General features: G+C 45.2%; 1 protein-coding gene across 4 annotated transcripts; it reads right to left on the minus strand.

Annotated features, from left to right (window-relative positions):
* Window positions 1-3,993: 3,993 nt before the first annotated feature.
* LOC132389974 (zinc finger protein 229-like) lies at window positions 3,994-21,240 on the minus strand. 4 transcript variants are annotated; one of them, XM_059962554.1, is made up of 5 exons: window positions 21,214-21,240; window positions 17,509-17,677; window positions 16,270-16,399; window positions 8,837-8,965; window positions 3,994-5,906 (listed from the first exon to the last, which is right to left on the minus strand). In XM_059962554.1, the coding sequence occupies exon 5, from the start codon at window positions 5,497-5,499 to the stop codon at window positions 4,276-4,278; it is 1,224 nt and encodes a 407-aa protein (XP_059818537.1). In that variant the 5' UTR covers window positions 5,500-5,906; window positions 8,837-8,965; window positions 16,270-16,399; window positions 17,509-17,677; window positions 21,214-21,240; the 3' UTR covers window positions 3,994-4,275. The 4 variants fall into 4 exon arrangements, with proteins under 4 accessions (XP_059818537.1, XP_059818534.1, XP_059818536.1 ...); XM_059962551.1 differs by lacking the exon at window positions 16,270-16,399; XM_059962553.1 differs by lacking the exons at window positions 8,837-8,965; window positions 16,270-16,399.
* Window positions 21,241-25,896: the final 4,656 nt, after the last annotated feature.

Consider the following 25,896-nt stretch of genomic DNA (forward strand, 5'->3'; position numbering starts at 1 on the left):
TGAAAGAGGAGTTGGTAGTGGGTCCAAGGTATCCCCAGTTGTGTCCTAGCCTGAAGGGATTAGATGAGGGGGTAGGGAGCTCTCAGAAGGGTTAGGGAACTCCCAGATAGTTGGCTATGTAGCGCCTGAGGAACAGCGCGTGAGGTTTACTGTGTGGGGAGGAGATGTCACTGCTTGTGCTTGGGATACGGTGTGTTGGCAGGAAAGGTGGCGAGTTATTTAATAATCATGAGGACATGACTTTTATTTGGTGAGGAGAGAGTGTAAAGGGGGTTTCTTCTTTTTTCTTTGTTACTGTGTATGTAATCAAAATGGCTTCTTTGTTTTGTTAAAAGGAGGAATGTTTTTTTGTTGCGAGAGAGTGCTGAAACTTGTTTGGGTTAAAATTTACTGATAACGAGAATTGTTTTCCTTTGTAAACCAATTGGGATTAATGTTGTTTTTTTCTTCTGAGTCTGTAAGCTATTGTTGACGGGCTTTTGGGGAGATCGGCGCGAGGGGTGAGAGAGAGAGGACGCGAAGCTGTAAGCTGTGCGAGGAACGGGCCCCAAGCGGGGGTCCGAGGCCACGAAGTACTCCGAGGAGAGGAGATGAAGCTAGATGTGCTTGGTTGACCACTTAGGATGGTCCTAAGCTGCGACTCGAGGAGTTCGGAGGGGATCGAATGGTGGCCAGAAGACTTCAGTTATTGAGCTCCAACGGTTGTGCACGAAGTGGTTTGGACTTTGATAAGTTTGGTGCCTTTTCTTTATTTTTTTTTTCCTTCATATATACTGTGTTGTTATTAATCACTTAGTTATAGTAACCTTTATAAATTGTACTCATTTAATCGCATATGGTGTACTGTCTGTTTTTGGGCGAGGCGGGGACATCACACAGCATCCACACCAGCTGATTACCCAGTTTGGCGGGGCCGAAGGCTGCTCCCCCTAGACGAGAACGAGCTGAGCGAGCCTGAGGCGACCCAGGGGGTTACACACGGTATTTTCTTCTCAATATGCAAGGCTACACACTTCCCTACACGATATTCCATCTGCTTCATTTACACCCATTCCTCTAATCGCCAAAGTCCTTTCATAGCCTCTCTGCTTCCTCAAAACTACCTGGCCCTCCAGCTAACTTGAGATCATCAGCAAACTTTGCAATAGAGCTATCCATTCTGTCATCCAAGTCCTGTGGATCATCACTAGTCACCGGCAGCCAACCAGAAAACCTCCCCTTTATTACTGTCCTTTGCGTCCTGCCAATCAGCCGCTGTTTTATCCATGCAATAATCTTTCCTGTAATATCATGGGCTCATATATTGTTAACCAGCCTCATGACTGACACGTTGTCAAAGGTCTTCTGAAAGTCCAGGTGCACATTATCAACCGGTGCTCCTTTGTCTATCTTGCTTATTACCACGCCAATGAATTGAAGGAATGTCAACACACTTTTTCAGGCAAGGTTTTCCCTTGAGGCAAACGTTCTTCAGGCCGATTTTATCATGTGCCTCCAAGTGCCCTGAAAAACACCTCCGCAACAACCGACTCCAATATCTCCACAACCTGTGAGGTCAAACTAACTGTCCTAAAATTTCCATTCTTCTCTCTCCCTTCTTGAATAGCAGAGTGGCATTTCCAAATTTGCAGTCTTCTGCAACCATACGAGACTTCACTGATTCTTAAAATATCATTACTAATACTTCCACAATCTGTTCAGCCACCTCTTCCAGAACTCTGGGATGTACACCATTTGGTCCAGATGATCTATTTACCTTCACACCATTCTGTTTCCCAGGATCTTTCTCTCGAGTAACGGCAACTTCACACACAATCTGACCACTCACATCTGCACTTCCACCATCCTGCTGGTTGTTTCCACAATGAAGACATATGAAATACTTATTCAGTTCACCCGCTATCTCCTTGTTCGCTATTACTACCCACCCCACCCTCCCCTGGCATCGTTTTCCTCTGGCCTGATGTCCACTCTTGCCTCTCTTTAACACTTTATGAATCTGAAGAAACATTTGGTGCCATCTTTAATCTAATTAGCTAGCTTCATGTTCCATCTTTTCTTTCTTAATTAGTTTTTTGGTTGCCTCTTCATTGTTTAGAAAAGCTTCTCAATAATCTAACTTCCCACCAATTTTTGCACTGTTTTCTGCTCTCCTTTTGGCTTTTATGTTGGCATGGCCTTCTCATTAGCTGTGGTTGTATGATGTTGTCGTTCGAATAGCTCTTCCTTTTTGGAATGTATATAGTCTGAGTCTTCCGAATTGCTTCCCGTAATTACAGCTATAGATGCTTCGCCATCATCCCTGCCAGTGTTTTTTTCCCTATCAAATTTGGCAAGTTCCTCTCTCATGCCTCTGCAATTGTCCTTATTCCACGGTTATACTAATACATCTCACTTTGGCTTCTGCTTCTCAAATTTCAGGGTGAATTCTGTTATATTAAGGTCACTTGTCCCTCAGGGTTCTTTTCCCTTAAGTGCTGTAATTCGGTTCATTGCACCATACCAAATCCAGAAATGCTGATGCCCAGCTGGACACAACCAGGAGGTCGTTGACCAGTGGAGTGACTCAGGTATCTGTTCAGACCCTTACTCTTGGTGATTTTTAGAAATTATCTATATGGTGAAGTGGAGGGATAGGTAGTATGTTTGCTGATGACAAAGGTTGGGGGTGTTGTGCATAGCGCGGAGGGCTCCGGGACATTGATAGGATGCAAAACTGGGCTGAGAAGTGGCAGACGGAGTGGTGAAGTGTGAAGTGTGATGGTTCATTTTGGTAGGTCAAACACGATGACAGAATATAGTACTAATGGTAAGACTCTTGGCAGTGTGGAGGATCAGAAGGATCATGGGGTCCGAGTCCATGGGAAGCTCAAAGCAGCTGTGCAGGTTGACTTTGTGGTTAAGAAGGCATACAGTGTATTGGCCTTCATCAATCATGGGATTGAATTTAGGAGCCGAAAGGTAATGTTGCAGCTATATAGGACCCTGGTCAGACCACACGAGTACTGTGCTCAGTTCTAGTTGCCTCACTACAGGGAGGATGTAGGAACCATAGAAAGTGCCGAGGAGATTTACAAGGATGTTGCCTGGAGTGGGGAGCATGCCTTGTGAAAACAGGTTGAGGGAACTTGGCCTTTTCTCATTGGAGAGACGGAGGATGAGAGGTAACCTATTGGAGGTGTATAAGATGATGAGAGGCATTGATCATGCAGATAATCAGAGGCTTTTTCCCAGGGCATGAAATGGCTGCCACAAGATAGCACAGGTTTAAGATGCTTGGAAGTATGTACAGAGGAGATGTCAGGGGTATTTTTTTTTAACACAGTGAGTGCATAGTGCATGCTGGCAACGGTGGTGGAGGTGGATACAATAGGGTCTTTTAGGAGACACCTGGATAGGTACATGGAGCTTGGAAAAATAGAGGGCTATGGGTAACCCTAGTAATTTCTTGGGTAGGAACATGTTCGGCACAACTTTGTGGATCAAAGGGCTTGTATTGTGCTGTAAGTTTTCAATGTTTCTACCTTAACCCTTTAGAAGCAGGAAAAATAACCCATAATGTGGAAATGAGGCATGAATAAGGGGGTTAACTACCAATATCATTCCTCCTCAGCCCAGAGATTTGAAGGATGAGGAAATTGTCAGATAGAACTGCAGTCAACTCGACTTCTTCGGTCTACAGAGAATTCAACGGGAACATCTTCACCCACGGAGTGGTGACTGTTTGAAACCCATTACCACAAGGAGAGCGAGAGATGAACAACAGGGGAGGATTGAAACAAACTGTCATGGAATAGAATCACTGGCAGGGCACAGCTGGCCTGAGTTGACTCTCTACTGTACACTGTTATAACTTCTCTACTGTACACTAGGTGTGCTATACATTCACTAAGTACCAGAGACACAGTTTAAAATTGAACTGATTTATTTTTCCCAGATCCAGATTGTAAACTCTAGTCCCATTAAAGGTGAATATCCAGAAGAAATTGCATTCAGCAATGGTGATGGACAAATCTCCAGCATGAAGCTTACTGAAACTTTCTCCCCAGTGTGAACCCAGCAGTGTGTCACAAGGTTAGGTTACTGAGTGAATCCCTTCCCACATTCACAGCAGGTGAACGGCCTGTACCCAGCCTGAACTCAATCATGCACATTTGATTGAGAAGGCTGAGAGAAACTCCTCCCAGTGTCTGAGCAGGTGAACAGCCTCTACCACTGGTGTGAACTTGCTGGTGTCTCTGTAGTCAAGATGACCATATGAATTCTTTCCCACATTCACAGCAGGTGAACAGTCTCTCCCGTGTGAACTCGCTGATGACTTAGTAGGTGGGATGACCGAGTGAATCTCCTCCCACAGACTGAGCAGGTGAACGACTTCTCCCCAGTGTGAACTCGCTGATGTCTCTGTAGGGTGGATGACTGACTGAATCTCATCCCACAGACTGAACAGTTGAACGGCTTCTCCCCAGTGTGAATTCGCTGGTGTACCAGTAGTTTGGATGACCGAGTGAATCCCTTCCCGCAGTCTGAGCAGGTGAACGGCCTCTCTCCAGTGTGAACTGACTGGTGTACCAGTAGGTCAGATGACTGAGTGAATCCCTTCCCGCAGTCTGAGCAGGTGAATGGCCTCTCCCCAGTGTGAATTCGCTGATGTACCTTCAGTTTAGATGACGAAATGAATGCCTTCCCACAGTCTAAGCAAGAGAACGGCCTCTCTCCAGTGTGAATTCGCTGATGCTCCTTCAGGTTAGATGAGCAAGGGAATCCCTTTCCACAGTCTGAGCACGTGAATGGCCGCTCCCCGGTGTGAAATCGCTGGTGTGCCATTAGGGTGGATGACCGAGTGAATCCCTTCCCGCAGTCCGAGCAGGTGAACAGCCTGACCCCAGTGTGAACTGACTTGTGTACCAGTAGTTCAGATGACCGAGTGAATCTCTTCCCACAATCTGAGCAGGTGAACGGCCTCTCCCCAGTGTGAACTCTCTGATGTACCTTCAGTTGGGATGAGCAAGTGAATCCCTTCCCGCAGTCTGAGCAGGTGAACGGCCTCTCTCCAGTGTGAACTCGCTGGTGTACCAGTAGGTCCGATGACCAAGTGAATCCCTTCCCACAGTCCGAGCAGGTGAACGGCCTCTCCCCAGTGTGAACTGACCTGTGTGTCAGTAGGTCGGATGACCGAGTGAATCCCTTCCCACAGTCTGAGCAGCTGAACGGCTTCTCTCCAGTGTGAACTCGCTGATGTTCCTTCAGTTTAGATGAGCAAGTGAATCCCTTCCCACAGTCTGAGCAGGTGAACGGCCGCTCCCCGGTGTGAACTCGCCGGTGTGCCATTAGGGTGGATGAACGAGTGAATCTCTTCCCGCAGTCTGAGCAGGTGAACGGCTTCTCTCCAGTGTGAACTCGCTGGTGTTCCTTCAGTTTAGATGAGTATTTGAATCCCTTCCCACAGTCCGAGCAGGTGAATGGCCTCTCACCAGTGCGAACTCGCTGATGAGCCATTAGATCAGATGACCGAATGAATCCTTCCCCACAAATTCAGCAGATGACCAGCCTCTGCCCAGTGTGAACTGACTGGTGTCTCCACAGCTGGGAAGAGTGACTGAATCCCTTCTCACCCACAAAACAGATGAATGGCCTTGCCCAGTGTGAACCCGCTGATGTTCCTTCAGTTGAGATGACCGAGTGAATCCCTTCCCACAGTCTGAGAATATGAACGGACTCTCTCTTGTGTAAAATAACGGGTGTGCCAGTCAGTCAGATGAGCAAATGAATCCCTCCACACAGTCTGAGCAGGAAGGAAGGTTGAATGAATCCCTTGCTCCTCGTCTTAAATATCTGGATAGAGACAGCAAACCTGACGTGATCTGTTTGAGATTCCCGTAGACAAATTCCTTGTCATTTTTAACCTGTAAAAAAAATTACAAAATCCATCAATGGGTGAAGTACAACATTTCAAATGAGATCACCGATTTGTCAAGGTGTGATCTGGCATCACACTGTTACAGTGAAGTTCAACCCAAGTTGGAGAGAGAAGTCATCATCTAACTGGGAACAGTGCTGGTATCTGGAATGAGCAGCAAATTCTCTGATGCTTTTCCTGTCTCTGCAAGAATGGGGCATTTCTGCCATCTCCAATCTGTGACCTGGCTCAGTCTGACTCTCTCCATTGATATTATTCCCTGTTCCCACTGAGCTGCATGGGTGCCCGACCCCACAGTAACTGAAACACTATCACACAAACATCTGGCAGTGCATTCCACGCACCCATCACCCTCTGTGTAAAAAAAATTACCCCTGACAGCCCCGCAGCATCCATTTCCAAGCACCTTAAAACTGCCCCTCATGTTAGCCATTTTAAACCTGGGAAATAGCCTCTGACTATCCATGCAATCAATGCCCCTCATCATCTTTTCATCTGAAATACGCTCTGAACATAAACAAGGGAACCATACATTGCTTTCAGGTTTTGTTCAAAGTATACAAAATTATTTGTGTACAGATAGGGTAAACGTGAGCAGCATTTTCCACTGAGGTTGGGTGCGGTGATGTAAGTGGTGAAGGTAAAAATTTAATGGGAGCGTGTGGAAATAGACTTCACTGAAATGGTTGTGTGAGACTGGAATGAGATGTCAGCACAATCGGTGAATATGAGCTCGTTTTCAGCATTTAAAAGAAGTTTGGATGGGAGCCTGGATGGTAGGGGTATGGAGAGTGATTGTCCCGGTGCAGATAGTTGCATTTGACAGCTTAAATGTTTTTTCAGCATTGACTAGATGGGCCAAGTAGCCTGTTTCCGTACTGAACTTCTCCACATTTCTGTGACAGAGAAGCTGGCCAAACTTGTTTGGAAGGGAAACGGTAGGAGTGACAACGGAGCAGCAATGGCTGGAGTTCCTGGGAGCAATTTGGGAGCTGAGTGATTGATACATCCCAAAGAAGTGAAAGCATTGGAAAGGCAGGAGGACACAACTGTGGCTGAGATGAGAAGCCAAAGCAAACAAAAAAGCAAAACAGAGGGCAAACGAAAGAGCAAAAACTATTGGGAAGCTTTTAGAAACCAACTGAAGACAAGTAAAGAAATTCAGATGAGCTCAGTGCGTGGAATCATGATATTTTAGTCATTAATGAGTCTTGGTAGCACCCAACAGTCTGAGGCATTTAGAGGAACAAAATATCCGGGGCCTCAATACCTCTTGAAAACCAAGGTTTCCTGCCCCAGTCACCTTTCAACTTTTATTTTGTAAGGCACGTACAAACTCTACACCCTCAAAGTTACACTTCTGAAGGCCTCCCACTTACCAAGTACTCCTTGGCCAGAAAACAGCAAAATTTGTTCCTCTAATCTGGAAATTTGTTCCTCTAAATCCCTCAGACTGTTGGGTGCAACCAAGTCCCAATAATGGGTACAATATCATAATTCCCTGTCCTCAGCTCATCTGGCTTTCCTACGATGCTTCTTGAATTGTGATAAATGCAGCTCAGCACATTCATACCATGCTTGACCATTTGATTGCTGACTCTTATCTGAGGTCTGAACAATATCTGACTGGTGTCAAGAAAACAACCTTTCCCTGATTGTCACAAAACCAAAGGAGCTGATTGTGGATTACAGAAGGAATGGAGAAAGGCTAGCCCCTATTGACATCAATGGATCTGGGGTTGAGAGGGTGAACAGCTTTAAGTTCCTGAGTACAAACATCAACAAGGATCTCACATGGTCTGTTCATACCGGCTGTGTTGTGAAAAGCGCACAGGAGCCCCTTTTACACCTCAGATGGTTGAAGAAGTTTGTTATGGGCCCCAAATCCTAAGTGCTTTCTACAGGGAGACAATTGAGAGCATCCTGACTGACTGCATCACTGCCTGATATGTGAACTGTACTTCCTTCAATCTCAGGAACCTGCAGAGAGTGATGCAGACAGCCCAGTGCATCTGTAGATGTGAACTTCCCATGAGTCAGGGCATTTACAGTGACAGGTGTTTAAAAGGGGCCCAAACGATATTGGGGACGCAATTCATCACAACCACAAACTGTTCCTGCATAATGTGCATCGTGATTATTCTGTACTGAGGTATTCATTTTAACAGCTAGCAAATCACTGTCAATAAGAACTTTGACCTCCTCTGGGTTTGTTATGAATGTACCACAGCTCTGAGGGGCCGAAGGGGCGGGAGCAGCCCCTTCCTTCCGGAGAATCGCAAGATTGCTATTAATTTGGGTCTCGGACCCAGGAAGTGAGAGACAATGCAACGGTTTTGGCCATTGTTCTTAGAGGCACCTGTGTGACGTGCATGTCCCTGCTACGTGACAGTTACCATGGATATGGACACCCTCGGGCAATGTGGGGGTGGGGATTGCATCACCCTACTTTGATGGACATCTACAACTCTGCAAGTCAAGATAAAAGGGGACTGCAGGAGGCAGTACTCCAGCGACGCACCAGAAGGACACCCTCGCTCAAGGCTCCCGTAATAGCTGGAAGTCACTCAACGCCATGTGCGCTCCTAACTCCTTTGCCTGGGGAGCGGGTGGCTGATAATACCGAGAAGGACTTTGAACTAACAACGGGGAAACCACGTTCCCCTGATTTTACGGAGTGACTTCATAAAGACCTGGGCAAGTTTTTTTTCGTTTTTCACCGATCCCTCTAAAACATGTGAAACCCCGAAAGGCTAAAGTCTGCAGACTTCTGAGTGACTTTTATATTTGCAACAGACAATATATTATCCCCTAGACAACAGTCTAGATTACTTTTTAATGATGATTATTACTACACCCGCGCTTTAGACTGAGTATTGACGACGTGCATTATCTGAATGATTGTATTAACCTGACTGTAACGTTCTCCTTCGGGTGTAACGAAACGCCGAATTTAACGTCCGGATAAACCACAGCCAATGCAAACCAGATCGCAGTAAGATTAACCATTTACTGTTCACTCTTCACATTAACATATGGTGAAAACTGTTGATAAAACAATACAAGATTGATACAGTATTTGTTCCTTCCTTAATATCACATTTCAAGTGTAAATACTTGCAAAGGTGACTATAACTACATTACACTAAGGTGCAGTATATAGGGAGAGTTTACCTGCTCCATTGACTACTTTAAATACACTTCCATGCAAACTATCCGCGACTCTTTAACTAACGAAAGCATAAACATTATCTACCGTCGTTACCTCTAACAGGATCAGCATTAACATCTTAGTTCAATATATCGATTATCTATTAACTTACAGCGTTGCTCTCACTGTGATTTCTCATGCCTGCAAAACTGCTTGTGCTCAGGTGAGCCTCGTGGAAAGCCCCCACCCTCGCGCTAATTTCAAACCGGTGTTTTCCCACAAGACGCGGCGAAACCGGATGTGACGTCATCGCATGCCGATATATTTTACATGCAATGAATACACTTTAAACACTTCTAATTCTAACTAGAAAATACTATTGAATGAATTACTAAGCGAAAATATTATAAACTAAATAACTGTCGTAAAGACAGCACACTTACTTTTGTGCCGCTTTATAAATAAAAATGTTTGAAAATAGTGACATCAGACTTCAACGGACCTCTCTATCTTTGCTGGTAAGTTATCCAGTTACGGGATACGTAACAGGTTCGACTGAGTTCATCTGCTCTCTCACACTCTATAGCAGGCCTGTAATGGGTAATGAAGGGTTTTCTCACCAAAGCTCTTGCATATTGTCCATAAGTGGATTGTTTGCTAAATTACGGTTTAAAAAGTCGGAGTTCCAAATATCACTCCACTTCTTCCCTCTTGTAAATTCTCCAGCAACTTTTGCATCACCACAATACACACAGGGAACACCAGTTTCTATAATGGACATAAATATTTCCCGTGAACCCTCCTGAGGAATTAAGGATATATATAAAAAAAATATTTTGAACCTATGTAACCTCTGGCTAAAAAAATATTAGGGACTGAATAGGAATTTTTGAACTGAAGTAAACTCTGTGTTTAGTGGTTTGCTAAGACAGGCTCATTACCAGTTCTCTGTGGCATGCAGAGAGACTCACTGAGAGCTGATAATATTATGCATTGTATCTTCGTTAGCTGATAACATTATACATTGTACCCTCGTTTGAGTCAAGGAAGGAGGACTGGCTGAAAAGGACAGGAATGAACATCTGTCTGTAATTAAGTCAGGGCCTTGCAAAGGGAATAACTGATAAGGTCTGGACAGTATATCCATCTGTAATTAAAACCTTCATTTAGCGAACTCTCTTATCTACGTAATTAAGTTTTGCGCCAACAGACCTGGTGGGCATACCAGTTCAAATAACATCTTGCAAAAGTAATGTTTAGGGCTTACTATGCATAAATGTCTGGGTTCATGTATAAATACACGGCTGTAACTTGACTAAGTCAGTCCACTTGCCAGATGATGGCAGTGCTTACGTGCCTTCCCTTTGACGTGCGTCTCAAACTCCTGCAGGAGAATGCGCAATAAACCGTGGTGACGATAAGAACCTAGTCTCCCAAGTTTTATTCAGATTCAACTTTAACATTTGGCATCATGAACAGGGTCCCAATATAGGGAGTGCCAAGCAGAGAGGCTGAGTAAGTGGCTGGACCACTCTGGGGAATGTGGAGATCGACTGGGCACCCAATAGGTATTTTACCTTTCGTCGCTCTCCATTAGTTCCTTTCAAGGAATGGACCCTCGCCCAAGGTGATCACATACCTTGAAGGGATTGGGAAAGAATCTGTTGGGAGACGCTTCTAAGGGAGGCTAAATATTACTAAGTGGGCAGGAGGCAGACGTGCCAGGTAAATTAATTAAATGAGCATGAAGTGCTAGCCGGGTAAATTAATTAAATGAGCATGAAGTGCCAGCCGGGTAAATTTGTTAAATGAGCATGAAGTGCCAGCCGGGTAAATTTATTAAATGAGCATGAAGTGCCAGCCGGGTAAATTAATTAAATGAGCATGAAGTGCCAGCCGGGTAAATTTATTAAATGAGCATGAAGTGCCAGCTGGGTAAATTTATTAAGTGGACAGGAGGTGCCAGCCGGGTAAATTTATCTGTTTGTTACTTAAGCAGGAGGCTTTGTGCCGGGTAAATTACTTAGAGAACATGGGTCAATTGCAGTCGATTGATATGAGTGGGCCAGGAGCAGCCCTACACAATGTGTGAGAGTTTTCCAGACAAGGAAAAAGATTGCAGCGCTGAATAAGAAATTGGGGAACAAAATCTGGCCACTGGGGGGGAACCTGGGATATTACCTCATGAGAACAAGCAGTAAATTTGATATGGAATAAGAACAGTGGAAAGAAGTGGAAATTGTTGGAAAGGGAATGGAAGGATAAGGCAGATGCAGAGTGGAATGGTACGTTATTAGCAAGTTGGAGGAATAATGCATGTGACAAAGGGTAGAGGTACGTACAGCAGGAGGAACGCCAAAGGTTTGGAGACGCTAAAAGCAGAGCGTGAATGGGTGGATAGACGCAGAAAACAAGAGCAGGGAAAACAACATAAGCAAACCGTGCCCAGCCGAGATAGGACAGAATGGCAGGAATGTCAGTCTGAAGTTCGAACTGATAGGGAAACAAGAGATCCTGAACCCATGTCTGGCATACTTACCCTGTTTGAGGACAGTGACTGAGGTGTGGGCACCCACCGTACACCCCGCCCCAACACCCAACCAGGAGCCGAGTGCACCCGGTGCTCCCGAACCCCAATCCTCCCAGTACTCAGATACGGTGGCTGCTCGGGTAAAACAGGGGCGGCAGGGAAGGGGGAGGTCCCAATACCCTGAGATTCAGAAAGGGAATACCGATAACTATTCCGAGACGGGGAGGGAAGGATCCAATAGAACCCCAGAGTTAATGGCTCCACAAAGACATTGGCTCAATGGAAGAAGCCAGAGAGTGGTAGTGGAGGATTGCTACTCTGAGTGGAGGCCTGTGACTAGTGGTGTGCCACAGGGATCAGTGCTGGGTCTATTGTTATTTGTTATTTGATACATAATTCCCTAAAAGTGGCGTCACAGGTAGATCGGGTCGTAAAGAGAGCTTTTGGTATATTGGCCTTTATAAATCAAAGTATTGAGTATAAGGGTTGGAATGTAATGGTGAGGTTGTATAAGACATTGGTGAGACAGAATTTGGAGTATTCAGTGCAGTTTTGGTCACCTAATTACAGGAGGTGTATTAATAAGATTGAAAGAGTGCACAGAAGGTTTGCAAGGATGTTTCCGGGACTTGAGAAACCAAGTTATTGTGAAAGGTTGAATAGGTTAGGACTTTATTCCCTGGAGCATACTGGAATTAGGGGTGTTTTGATAGAGGTGTATAAAATTATGATGGGTATAGATAGAGTGAATGCTAGCAGGCTTTTTCCACTGAGGCCAGGCGGAAAAAAAAAACTAGAGGTCATGGATTAAGGGTGAAGGGGGAACATCAATGGGGGTCTTCTTCAGGCAGGGAGTGGGTCGAGTGTGGAATGAGCTGCCAGATGAAGTGGTGAATGTGGGCTCACTTTTGACATTTAAGAGAAACTTGGACAGGTACATGGATGAGAGGGGTACGGAGGGATATGGCCCAGGTGCAGGTCAGTGTGACTAAAATGGTTTGGCACAGCCAAGAAGGGCTAAAACGCCTGTTTCTGTGCTGTAATGTTCTATGGTTCTGAAGGCAATTGCCCACCCGAATGCTGCCCAGTCCACCAGCTGGAGGAGGGACAGTCCTCAGTGATTCCTGTGTATGCACCCTGGAAGCCTCAAGAAATGATAATGATCATGAAGCAGGTCCCAGGTAGAAAAGAAAAACCAGCAGAGTTTGCTCAGTCTGTCCGCAGTACTATCCAAATGTTTAATGTGACTCTGCAAGATTTATTCGGACTCTGATGGGTGACTCTCTCAGCTGATGAGGGGCGGAAATGGAAAGCAGAATTGTGATACCAAACCTGTCAGGAGTTACAGGCAGGAAACCATAATGAGAATGAACAGACAGACTGGATTATTCAAGCCTTGGAAAGGGCTCTCCAGCAACCTGTAAACATCACTGAAGTTCTTGAATGCAAACCTAAGCCTGGGGAATCGGGAATAGACTATTGGGAGTGGTTTGTGGCTTGCTACGGCACTTTCGCAGGAGACCGGGTCTTTAATGATGGGAATCTGTTCCCCAGTTTAACACCTTACTGCTCCAATGCTTACAAACTGAGATAGCCAACATGATTAAAACAAATAATATGGATTGGCCTGACAATGATCGAAATCGAATGCGATGAGCTTTGACATATTATTGGGACCTGACATTGTGTGCTGTATCTGGGGATAAGAAATGGGAACAAACACCTACCAAGGGACAGGTGGGGACAACAACCTGTTTAGAAATTGACAATCAAGGATGCTTCCTACCGTGAGCACCACCCCTCAGGAAGAGCCCAATGTAACATTGCAAGTTGCTGGAATTCCTGTTCCGTTTACGATTGATATGGGGGCAACCACAACCTCTCTCAATCAGGAAATAGTATCAGAAAAGGGATTTCAGCTATCAGATGCGACAATCACTCTGTTTGGGTTTGAATGAATGGATTGTACGTATTCACGTACCCAGCCACTGCAGGTGGAATTCCCGGGGAACCAGTGTGAGGTTTCAGTTACAGTCACCACCAGTCGGGGGTGTAGTTTTGCAGGGAGAGACTTGCTCTGTCCATTGGAAGTTGAGATTCTATGCATGGACAAGGGTATCACCCTGGGACTATCGAACAGCTTCCCCAGTTTCTGAACTCCCAGTGGTGGGCACTTAATCTGGACTCCACTGTGTTTGAACCCCTTCTGCCCCCGGCTGGCTCTCATGTGACTCTGTGCTGTGACCCTCCGGGGTGCTCAACTGAGCAAAGCCAGTGTTATGCTCCCCTCGAGGGACAGAATTTCCCAGTCACGGTGATTGGGGAGGTTAAAGGAAATGAGGGCAGTGCATTTCTGGCCGAAGTTCCAGATTTCCTTTGGTGACACACAGGACTGGTTGTTCCCCACGCCACCTTTAGGGTTTGCCTTGGGTTCAAACCAAAGACCCTAGGGTTCCTTGCCTACATTTTGATGTAACAAGCCTCCAGCAACGAGGGAGACTGGCAAAACTTGGTCGCGGGACAACTCCAATACTGGAAGGAGTCTGAGGTGAAGACGGGATATCTGGTAAGACACTCTATTAATATTGACCGAACCCTAGACGTTTTACCCCATCTCTGGGCAACCTCAGGCCATGAAGTTGGCCGCACCAACTGCCCCGTCTGGATCACGGTGATAGATTCTCCCATCCATACCTCAATACGCCCTCTACCCTGAGGCAACGTTTTGTGAGGATGGAAGCTCTTTTGTGGATCCAGCCGGGAAACAATATTCTGGCTATGCGATAGTGACGGACAGTGAAGTAACTGAGCAGGCTTCTTTTGAAGCAGCTGCCCCCACCCAGAAGGCTGAGCTGTTTGCTCGGACTCCTGCCTGTATCCTAGCAACAGACTAAAGTGTGAACGTTCACACAGACTCCCGTTATGCATTTGGAATTGTACATGACTTCGGGAACATAGGGATTCCTGACTTCCTCTGGCCACCCCATTAGTAATGTTACCTTTGTAAACAACTTACTCACCGCTCTACAGCTACCTCGAGATTTGGCTATTATTAAATGTGCGGCCCACACCCGCCAGTCAGACCGGGTCACTAAACCCAATGCTTTAGCAGATTACACAGCGAAAATTGCTGCACAATGCTCAATAGTTGTAGTCCTCTCAGGTTCCCGTCAAGCAATCCTCCGTGACTCAAGCAGAACGGGTTTGCCAGACATGTGGGAGGTACGTATTTTTCAGGGGGACGCCTCTGAGGAGGAGTGCAAGCTGTGGTCCCAGATGGGGTGCCAGAAAGACCCCGAACTAGGATTTTGGATCACGCCAGTGGGACAGGTTTGTGTTCCTGCACAGTTCTTACCAATATTGGTTGATTATATACAGAATTGTACACACCTGGGAAAGGAGGGAATGGTTGGTAACCTGTAACCAGCACACCGGGTATGACTCCCCTGACAGGTGGACCTTTTTCGTGTCTACAAGTTGATTTTATTCAATTGCCTAGAGTACATTGCTATAGATAATGCTTAGTTATTATACATGTGTTTAGTAGATGGACTGAAGCTATTCCAACTCCCAATAATACTGTTATGACTGTTGTGAAGGTATTATTACAGGAAATAATTCCCAGGTATGGCCTGCCAGAGATGCTGAGCTCTGACAAGCGCCCACACTTTGTGGTGAAAGTGAACAAAGAGGTATGTAACAAACCAGCTATCAGGCAATAATTCTACCGTACACCACCCACGGGTTGCTGCCATAGTGGAAAGAGCCAATGGTACTCTGAAGATTAAATTGCCAAAGTAACGGTGGAGACTGACCTCACTTGGTTGAAGGACCTACCGTTAGCCCTATTCCACATGAAGGTTACCCGACGGGGGAAAACAGGGTCATCACCAGCTGAAGTGATGTATGGACGGTCCATAAGGACACCCTGGGGACCACCTTGTGTCCATTGCTCCCAGAAATTCTACCAGCAAAATTCAAAATTGATACCCTTGGGGAAGAGATGGGAAATAACCAAAATTCTCCAAGCCTTACATATACGACAGGCTTAGAAGGAAGAGAATTTTCACTCCTCCTCACAGAGGAGTGATTATCCCACCACAGAACCGGGGAATATTGTCCTGATCAAGAACTGGGATTGAGGGAAACTCAGATCTCGGTGGAGAGGAGCATATCAGGTGTTACTGACCACTCCCACGGCTGCAAAACTGAAGGGGCAATCTCGGTGGATACATCGAATAGACTACAGACATGTTACTGAAGGAACTGAGTAGAAGGACTCTCTCAGACTAAAGGAAAATGTATTTTCTGATAGTGGTGTTCATGCTTGTGTCTTTGACAGGGCTCACCCCAGCATCCGGGGGCCCTCATGTTAACACATTTCTGTGTCTCTGTCACACCGATGCCAAACAGGTAGAACTAGGGGCCTGCTGGGTTTGTGCTGAAATTCCGCAGCATGGTAAAACTATGATTCCAATGTCAGTAATCCTACTCAACCAGAGTGAGGAACTCTCAGCCTGGGCTTTCTCAAACAACGGGAAAGTGAGGTGAGGAAATGTGGTATTATCAGAAATGACTGTGGCTGTCGGTGTTCTGAGGGATGGTATCTCAGGCTACCACCAAACACAACTTCCTAGACTGGGAAACATGCATCCTGGCCATACTCACAGGTGCACGGCAGCGGAGAGGAACAACTGAGCGATTCTGGATGATCACTTTTCTCTCCTATGGAGTAGCCAGGAATCCACCAATCAATTTGGCTATAGCACGAGGAGCTGGACACAATACTGCAGGGTCCCTGACAGAAACACAGGCCCAAGTAACAGAAATATCCACTGAAATGATTGCAATCTGGCAAACAGTCCTACAGAATTATATGGCTTTAGATTTTATCCTCACTGAGAAAGGTGGAACCTGTGCTAATATTGACACAGAATGCTGCACCTATATCCCTGATGAGTCTACTAACGTTACATCCCTCTCTGAGCACACTGCCAAGGAGATTGACAGCATGAAGAAAGTAGGGCAGGATTTAAACGGGTTCACTGAAGGTTCGAAATGGTGGCCTTTGAAGGCCTGTTAGTTAATATGTGGGGCGTGATATTGCATTATGGCCTAATAGTTGTGCATATCATTGTTACAATTACTGTTGAACGCTGTTTTTACTCACTGATAAGTCAATGCTGTACTCAGTTGCTTTCTCTGTAAAAAACTACTGCTTTGTTGATCATTTAATGATCAAAAGGAGGGAGTGATAAAGTATGCAAAAGGGTTAACACTTGGTTAAACAATAGCAGCCTGTTTTTCTGAAAGAGACTGCTGATGAGCACCAGATGCTCTAAGCCATGCTGAGCCCTATTTCTTCTTGAGGTAAGCTAGCTCGGGTTCCAGGATGCTCATCTACTTGTGCACTCACGTGTAGAGATAGGACAGCTTCAGTCTGTTCTGTGTGTGTAAGCCTTTATGACTATTTTGTAATTTGTCTTTAGGGGCTGTCATGTAGTAAATAACTTTGGCTCCAGCCTGTCTTATGTGGTGGGTATCTGGCAGATATATCTGTGGTGTAAGGGGAATTGTTAGTCAGTTAGTGGATTGGGCGGGAACAGTCATAGACTCTTCCTGTTTGAGTGACTAACTGAATAAGCCCCGGGTGCTTCGAATAAAGAGTTTGTGCTCATACGGTCTCTGAGTGACTTTATCTGGATTTGACTTTGACAGAATGGGATAGCTTTTAAAGGGCTGGGCTGCTGGAAGCACATTACCAGACCTGAAGTGATTCCAACTGGGTCTGACAGAGGCATAACTGGTACTTCTGGGCACATTCAGTCACACTCCAACTATTCCCTACCTTCTTTTGTAGAGGTATGTAATGTCTAAAGGACCAGTGTTTGAGTAAATGAGACTCACCAAACTTTCTCCTGACTGAATCACTGGAATCTCTGAGTTAGATGGGTTTCTCTCCAGTTGATGCTCTCAGTCCTCGGGCAGGTTCACTTGTTGCTGTTCCCTCGTCTACAGTCGTGGTTCCCTTCCAGTTGGGCTTTTTCTTCCAATAAATCTCTCACCGCAGGTCTAACTTTAACATGAAACATAAAGAAACACATTAACAATAAAAAGGAGCACCAGACATTTCTGCTTAATGTTACTAAGAACAAAACTCACTGAAACTTAAACGTTGAAGATATAATGATCTCAGTGAACAATCTTTTATTGTCCCTCACACATCACAAAACGATATGGGATAAGAAGGAGCCATCATTCAGTCATGGTAAGACATACGACACAGGAACAGAATTAGGTGATTCGATCCATCTGGTCTGCCCCACCACTCAACCATGGCTGATTTTTATTCCAACACCATATTCCTGCCTTCCTCCTGTAATCCCGAAGTTACTCAGCAATCATGAGTATATTAATCTCTGCCATAAATATACCCAAATGGCAGCCTCAACCAACCTCTGCGGCAGCAAATTCCACAGATCAGACATCTTTTGGCCACTTTTTTTTCCTCATCTCAGTTTTAAAGAGAAGCATCTTTATTCTGAGACTGTGCTGTCAGATCGCACTGTCCGTCTAATGGAAACATCCTCTCCATGTCCACTGTTTCCAGGCTTTTCAGCATTCGGTAGGTTTACTTAACCATACATCCCTCCACCACCCCCACCGTCCCTCTGAACTCTATTGAGCACAGGTCCGGAACCACCAAATGCTCCTCATACATAAAGCCAATCTTTCCTGTGATTATTCTTGTAAATCTTGTCAGCAACAACTGTACTGAACACAAACAGGTACCAGGATAATTTACAGAGAAAAGTTGTGCTTGCTTTACTGCTCTACTATCACAGAATGACCCATTTCCATTTCCAGGTTAAAACAGGTCCATTTCAGGAAATATAAACCATTCCAGGGTGAATGTAATAAACAGAAACTGGAATTACCAGAAACACTCAGCACGTATGGAACAGCTGTGTTGAGAGGACAAACTTTACAATTCAGGTTAATATATTTCATCAGAATGACTTCAAACATTTTCAGTTTTTAATGCAGATCTCCAGCAACTTGAGATTCTGCTTGATTTCTGCCGAGTGACAGACAGGTGACAGTGGGGGGGGGGGGGGGGGGGTGATTTCCAAACACAGTTCAACACCAAACTCAAGGGTCTATATCTACTGTTGTAAACACGGAACTGCCCATTTACTCATAGCCTCTCCCTGTGAGAGATGGAATGGGAATTCATCCTCTCCTCAGATTAGCAGTCTTTGCTTCCAAAGGAACTCCAGAAACAAACTGCTGATCCCAGACCAGAAATACTCACTCAACACCTCATAAGCCCAAGCAGCTCGATCCCCGGGTCCATTTTACCTGGATCAAGAACTGTGAATAGTGAAGTGAGTAGAAGATGAACTGATCTCCAAAAGTCAAAGTTAAAGATGAAACACCCTATTCAACATTTTAAGCAAGATTAGTGTATTATTTTTGTTTTGTGTAATTTTAGAGTGAAAAAAAATAAAAGGAACAGCATGCAAAAGTTTGGGGACCCTAAGAGATTTAAGCTCTCAGATAACTTTTACCAAGGTCTCAGACCTTTATGAGATTGTTAGTGCTATGGCTTGTTCATGATCTTTGTCAGGAAAGTCCAGGTGATGAAAATTTCAAAGCTTTATAAATACCCTGACTCCTCAAACCTTCTCCCAGCAATCAGCAGCCATGGGCTCCTCTAAGGAGCTGCCTAGCACTCTGAAAATTAAAATAATTGATGGCCACAAAGCAGGAGGAGGCTATAAGAAGATAGCAAAGCATTTTCATGTAGCCGCTTCCTCAGTTCGTAACATAATTAAGAAATGGCAGTTAACAGGAATGGCAGAAGTCGTCCAAGAAATCTTTCCCACAGAACTGCTTGTAGGATTGCTAGAAAGGCAAATCAAAACCCCCATTTGACTGCAAAAGACCTTAACGAAGATTAAGGTCTGGAGTGGTGGTGCACTGTTCTACTGTGCAGCAACATCAGCACAAATATGACCTTCATGGAAGAGTCATCAGAAGAAAACCTTTCCTCCATTTTCACCACAAAATTCACAATCAGAAGTTTGCAAAGGAACATCTAAACAAGCCTGATGCATTTTGGAAACAAGTCCTGTGGACTGCGGAAGTTAATATATAACCTTTTTGGCTGCAATGAGCAAAGGTATGTTTGGAGAAAAAAAGGGTGCAGAATTTCATGAAAAGAACATCTCTTCAACTGTTAAGCATGAGGATGGATCAGTCAAGCTTTGGGCTTGTGTTGCAGCCAGTGGCACAGGAAACATTTCACTGGTAGAGGAAAGAATTAATTCAAATAAATACCACAAATTCTGGAAATAAACATCACATCATCTGTAAAAAAAAAAGCTAAAGGTGAAAACGGGATGACTTCTACAACAGGATAATGATCCTAAACACACCTCAAAATTCACAATGGACTACCTCAATAGGTGGCAAGCTGAAGGTTTTGCCATGGCTCTCACATTCCCCCAATCTAAACATCATTGAAAATCTATGGATAGACCTCAGAAGAGCAGTGCATGCAAGACGGCTCAAGAATCTCACAGAACTGGAAGCTTTTTGCAAGGAAGAATGTGCAACAATCCCAAAAAAAGAATTGAAAGATTCTTAGCTGGCTACAGAAAGCATTTACAAGCTGCGATACTTGCCAAAGGGTTGTTACTAAGTACTGATCATGCAGGGTGCCCAAACATTTGCTTCAGACCCTTTACTTTTTTTGTTATTTTGAAACTGTAAAAGTTGGAAAAGAAAAAGTAATCGAGCTTAAAATATTAAAAAATGTGTCATCTTTAACTTTATGCCTTTTGGAACTCAGGTCATCTTTTATTCACTATATTGCTATTCACAGCAACAGAAATTTTGACCAGGGATGACCAAACTTTTGCTTGTCACTGTATGTGATTTTCCTGCTAAATGATACTTTAAGTCACATTTCCCCTGAACACCCACCCCCCTCCAGGTGGCTGACAGTGGTGAACTCGGTGATGGCAATGCCAAAGAATATGAAGGGAAGGGCAGCAGTCTGTCTCACTGGAGTCTGGCACATTTGTGATGTGAAAGCTACTTGTTGCCCAGGGCAAAGGTGTTTGATATCAGTACGTACCCAGACAGAATGGGTCAAAGCATGTCCTCACAGGTAGAAAACGCCAGAACAAGAGCAGGCAGAACAAGCAACACATACAAAATGCTGGAGGAACTCAGCAGGCCAGGCAGCATCGATAGAAAAGAGTACTAATGCTGAGTTCCTCCGGCATTTTGTGTGTGTTGCCTGGATTGCCGGCAGCTGCGGTTGGAGGCGGAACAAAGGTGACTGTCTCAACAGCTGATAGAAAGATTTTGTTCCCTTTCTCCGAGTTTCTGATCCCTGCATTGTTTTCTGGAGCTCGGCTCTGTCTGTGAGATCTATTTGCTCCCATTCCCTGATCAGCCGGAAGCTCCCGGGGCCCGTGTACGGATCGTGGGGCTGAGAGAGAGGAAAAAGACCTGTCCTGTGCCGAGTTTGTGAGTCACGGTGTTCAGTGTTCACAGAAATTGTCACTCAATTAAAGCCCACCCAGCACCCGCTCTTACCTCTGCCGGTCCTCCCGACATTTTGTGTACTGTGCGTATGCGGAGTTATCCAAGACAGCGGCAAGCTTGACGCCTGCGCATTTGATCGGTACTTCAAGCGACAGCGAAATTTTACTCGCAGTGCTTTATGGGTAATCCCGGTGCCATTAAAACTTTCTGCAAGCACTGGTTTCATGCCTGTACCTCAGTTTGTTTTGTGTGTAGAAAAATCAGCAGGTTTTTTTTTTACCAAGAAAGCGGCTCCCATAAACGATACACTCAATATCAACAGGCATTTCGTTTATTTAATGCCAAAGTACAATCCTCTTACAAATGCAGATATGAAACAGAAGAGATTCTGCAGTTGCTGGAAAACAGCGACGCACACACACACAATGCTGAAGGAGCTCTGCAGTTCAAGCAACAACTAAGCAGAGGAGTACACAGTCCAGACATGCTGAAAGGGCTCGGCCTAAATGCTGTCCATTTATTCCTCTCCACATTTGTTGCCTGATCTGCAGATTACCTGCAATGTTTTGTAGACATTAACCATTTTGTTTTTCAATTGACCAGTTTCCAAATGTTACTCATCTTTCATTCATAGCCACACCCTGCTGGTCTGGTTCCTCTTCCTCCTCCTCCTTGTAAGCTCCAGACCCCGTCTCTTTCCGGAGACCTAGAGCCCTGATTGGTGCTGGCAACTCTTTGGATTCTGACTTTGCTCCACCGAAGATTCACTCGCTAGTCTGCTGTCAGGCTTTAGAGGCGCATTGCAACAACCCAGCTGTCTGAGGCACAGTCCTTTGAAATTAGTGAGTGTGGTAGAGACAGGGGATTTGATACAGAACTGATTTATCTTTCACGGAACACAGTAATAAACATCAGTCTAGTTTAAGGCTAACATCAGCAGAACAGTGTCCCCCAATGCTCAGTGACCAGGGTTCACAAGAACTGCAGAATCTGACAGTAACAATCCCTCATGAACCTGCAGCGGCTTTCAGTCACCGTGGTGGTTAAACATTTAACACGGAGCTGATTTGATCTTCCTCCCTGACGTGCAGTTGCTGGTGCTGCAGCAGCTGGGATAATTGAGTAAAGCTCATTGCTCACTCCGGACAGAAACGTGGCCTCTATTTATTGTGAACTCACCGGAGCATCACAAGGTGGGTTAACTCTTCACACACACGGAGCAGGTGAACGGCCGCTTCGCAGTGCGAAGCTGTTGGTGTATCTGCAATGGCTGACTGATTCCCTTCCGAAAATGAGAGCCAGAGTATGACGTCAAACTGCTGTAACGTCACGGCATTGTATCCAATCAGATCACAGACATGGACACGTGATCGGGCTCTCCTGGCAGCGAGTGGGGCGCTGTCTTCTCCAGCATCTCGGCCTCGACATTCAAGGATCACTGGCATTCAAACGCTGGTGAACTGACAGATACAGCGGAGCTATCGTTCTGTTGTGTTTGTGATTCCCACACACAGATCTTTTGACATTTCTACACTGTTAAAAGTTTACAGACTACGTCACTGGGTGAAGGAGAACATTTCAACTCAGGTAATTTTAATCTCCTTGGTGCCTTCAGAGAAAAACACTGTTACAGCACGAAACAATTTGGAGGAAGAAGATTTCATCTTCTAGCTGTCTACAGTTCCGGCATCAGGCACAATATCAAACTCTCTGCTTCCCTCTCTGTATCAAAATGGATCATTCCTCCCCTTCATCAGTCTGTGACTTTGCTCAGGTTGTCTATTTCCTTCGCATTCTGAGCATGCGCCACACACCCACTAAGATTACATTTTATTTACACGGACGCGACGAGAAACTTTCTGATTATTGTGTCCCTCATGGCATCTGACAGTGGTAAACTCAGAGTCAGCAATGCTATTGATCCTCAGGAGTAGGTGATTAGGCTTTTTCGTTGGAGATCGATAAACTGCGGGTAGTGTGCAGCTGGATGAGTGGTTCATTTTCAGACTGGAAGGAGGAAGCGTTTGGAGTTCCCCAGAGATCAGTCCCTGACCACAGATGGTCACAGTTTAATGTCCTGGCGGAGGCAGCGAGATGTCAGATGTCCCAGACTGCCGGTGACGCAGAAAGAGTGGATTTGGGGAAGGGGAGGCTATTCACATGCAATTTCGTAGCTTTGCAATCAGTACATAGTGCACTGTGGGGCTGCAGTGGCGGGATCCATTGCTGGGATCAGTGCACAGTCACGTGGGCTATGAGGATTTTGTGAATAAAGCGCCATTCTCCAAATTAAGAATCTCAAGCCGCGGAGTAAGCCTATGGTTTGTATATTTAAGTTGTATGTATGGCATTGTGATAACCTGATACTTTAGCCCTCCACGAGCTCTCTATCCTGACCTTTCAATATCCGACTTCATCCGTAAATTTGACCACGGCCATCAATACTGTCATCCGATGCATTGACATAGAACAGAAAAAGAAACGTTGCTAACCAGACCCCTGTGGACCTCTGGGGTAATAATCTCAGAATTGGTGCCTGTGCCCCTGCTAACGATGAAAGAATATCATTGTCAGGCGTATTAATGTGTGGCTGAGAGACTTGTCTAGGGGTCAGGGCTTCAGATTCCTGGATCACTGGGGCCTCTTCCGGGGGAGGTACGACCAGTACGAAAAGGACGGGTTACACCTGAACCCAAAGGGTTCGAATATACTCGCGGGCACAGATGAAAAGGAAAAGAGGAATTATGGGAGGAAGCTGGCAACAAATATCAAAGAAGGTATTAAAAGCTTTTTTGTTAAGAATATAAAGAATAAATTAGAGTCAAGTGTAGATATAGAACCAATGCAAATTAATGCTGGAGATATTGTAATGAGAGATGCAGAGAAGGCAGTGGAACTGAATGATTGGAAGACATCTGCAGTATATCGGACATTCAAGAGTGTCACGGAAGTGAAGTTTGTGCAGTGAAAATTATGACTGAGAAGATGCTCATGGTCTGAGGTTGGATAAATCTCATGGACCTTATGGAATGCTTCCTTGTATTCTGAAGGGAGCAGCCGGAGAGATTGCAGAGGCATTTTACGATGATCTTTCAAGAATTGTTAGATTTGTGGCATTGTAACAGGTGTGGAAAATTGGAAATGTTACCCCGCTATTTAAGAAGGGTGGGCGGCAGCAGAAAGGAAACTATAGACGTGTTAGTGGTTTGGGAAGTTGTTGGAATCGATTGTTAGGGATGAGATTACGGAGTACCTGAGACACATGACAAGAGATGCCAAAGCCAGCATGGATTCCTGAAAGGAAAATCCTGCCTGAGAAACCCACTGCGAATCTTTGAGGAAATTATCAGCAGTGTACACAAAGGAGATGCAGTAGATATAGTGTACTTGGATCTTCAGAAGACTTTGACAAGGTGCTGCACATGATGCTGCTTAGCAGGATAATAGGCCATGGAATTACAGGGAAGTTACTAGCATGGGTGGAGCATTGGCTGATCAGCAGAAAGCAGAGTGGGAATAAGGGGTCCTATTCTGGCTGGCTGCCGGTTCTGAGTTCCACAGGGGTCGGTGTCTGGACCGCTGCTTTTTACGATGTATGTCAATGATACGGACAATGGTATTAATGGATTTGTGGCTAGGTTTGCCGATGATACAAAAATAGGTGGAGGAGCGGGTAGTGTTGAGGAAACAGAGACCCAACAGAGAGACTTAGATAGTTTATGGGAATGGGCAAAGAGTTGGCAAATGAAATACCAAGTTGGAAAGTGTATGATTCTGCACTTCGGTGGACAGACAATTATTTAGTTGGGGAGAGAATTCAAAATGCAGAGATGCAAGTGGTCTTGGGAGTCCTTGTGCAGGATCCCGAAATGTTACCTTCCAGGTTGAGTCGGTGGTGAAGAAGGCAAATGCAATGTTGGCATTCATTTTTAGAGGTACAGAATACAAGAGCAGAGACACGATGGTGAGGCGGGGGACCACACTTTGAGTATTGTGTGCAGTTTGGTCTTATTTTAGAAAGGATATACTGATGTAGGAGAGGTTTCAGAGAAGATTCATGAGAATGATTTCAGGAATGAAAGATTTACCGTATGAGGAACGTCCAGCAGCTCTTGGGCTGGACTCCCTGGAGTTCATAGAAACATTCAGAATTGAAGGACGTCTGTTTAGAACTGAGGTGAGGAGAAATTACTTCAGTCAGAGGGCATGAAAGGGTATGGTGTGAACCAGGGGAGTGGGCATGACAGGAAGAATCGGATCAGCCCATGATTTACTGGTGGATCAAAATCAATGGGTTAAATGACCTATCTCTGTTCCTGTATCTGATGGTCTTATAGATTTACTCGTCCGTGTGTCTCCATCCATTTCAAATTTTCACAAAGTATGTACATTTCAATATCTTAAACACATGGATTTCTGCAGATGCTGGAAATCCAAAGCACCACACACAAAATGTTGGAGGAACTCAGCAGGTCGGGCAGCATTTCTGACATGAATCAACAGTCTACGATTCAGGCCGAGACCTTCCTTCAGTTCTGGAAAGTTAGGAGGAAGACTCCAGGCTAAAATATCGTGGGGAGGGGAAAGTGACAGGTGAAGCCAGGTGAGTATGGAAGGTAAGGGGCTGGAGAGGATCTGGTAAGAGGGGATAGTGGAGCACAGGGAGAACGGAAGCAGGTCAAGACGCCGTGTGAAGTGATAGGCGGGTGAACATAGGCATGGGACCAGAGAGGT

Source organism: Hypanus sabinus, unplaced genomic scaffold (assembly GCF_030144855.1).
Source record: "Hypanus sabinus isolate sHypSab1 unplaced genomic scaffold, sHypSab1.hap1 scaffold_726, whole genome shotgun sequence".
Classification (NCBI taxonomy): Eukaryota; Metazoa; Chordata; class Chondrichthyes; order Myliobatiformes; family Dasyatidae; genus Hypanus; species Hypanus sabinus.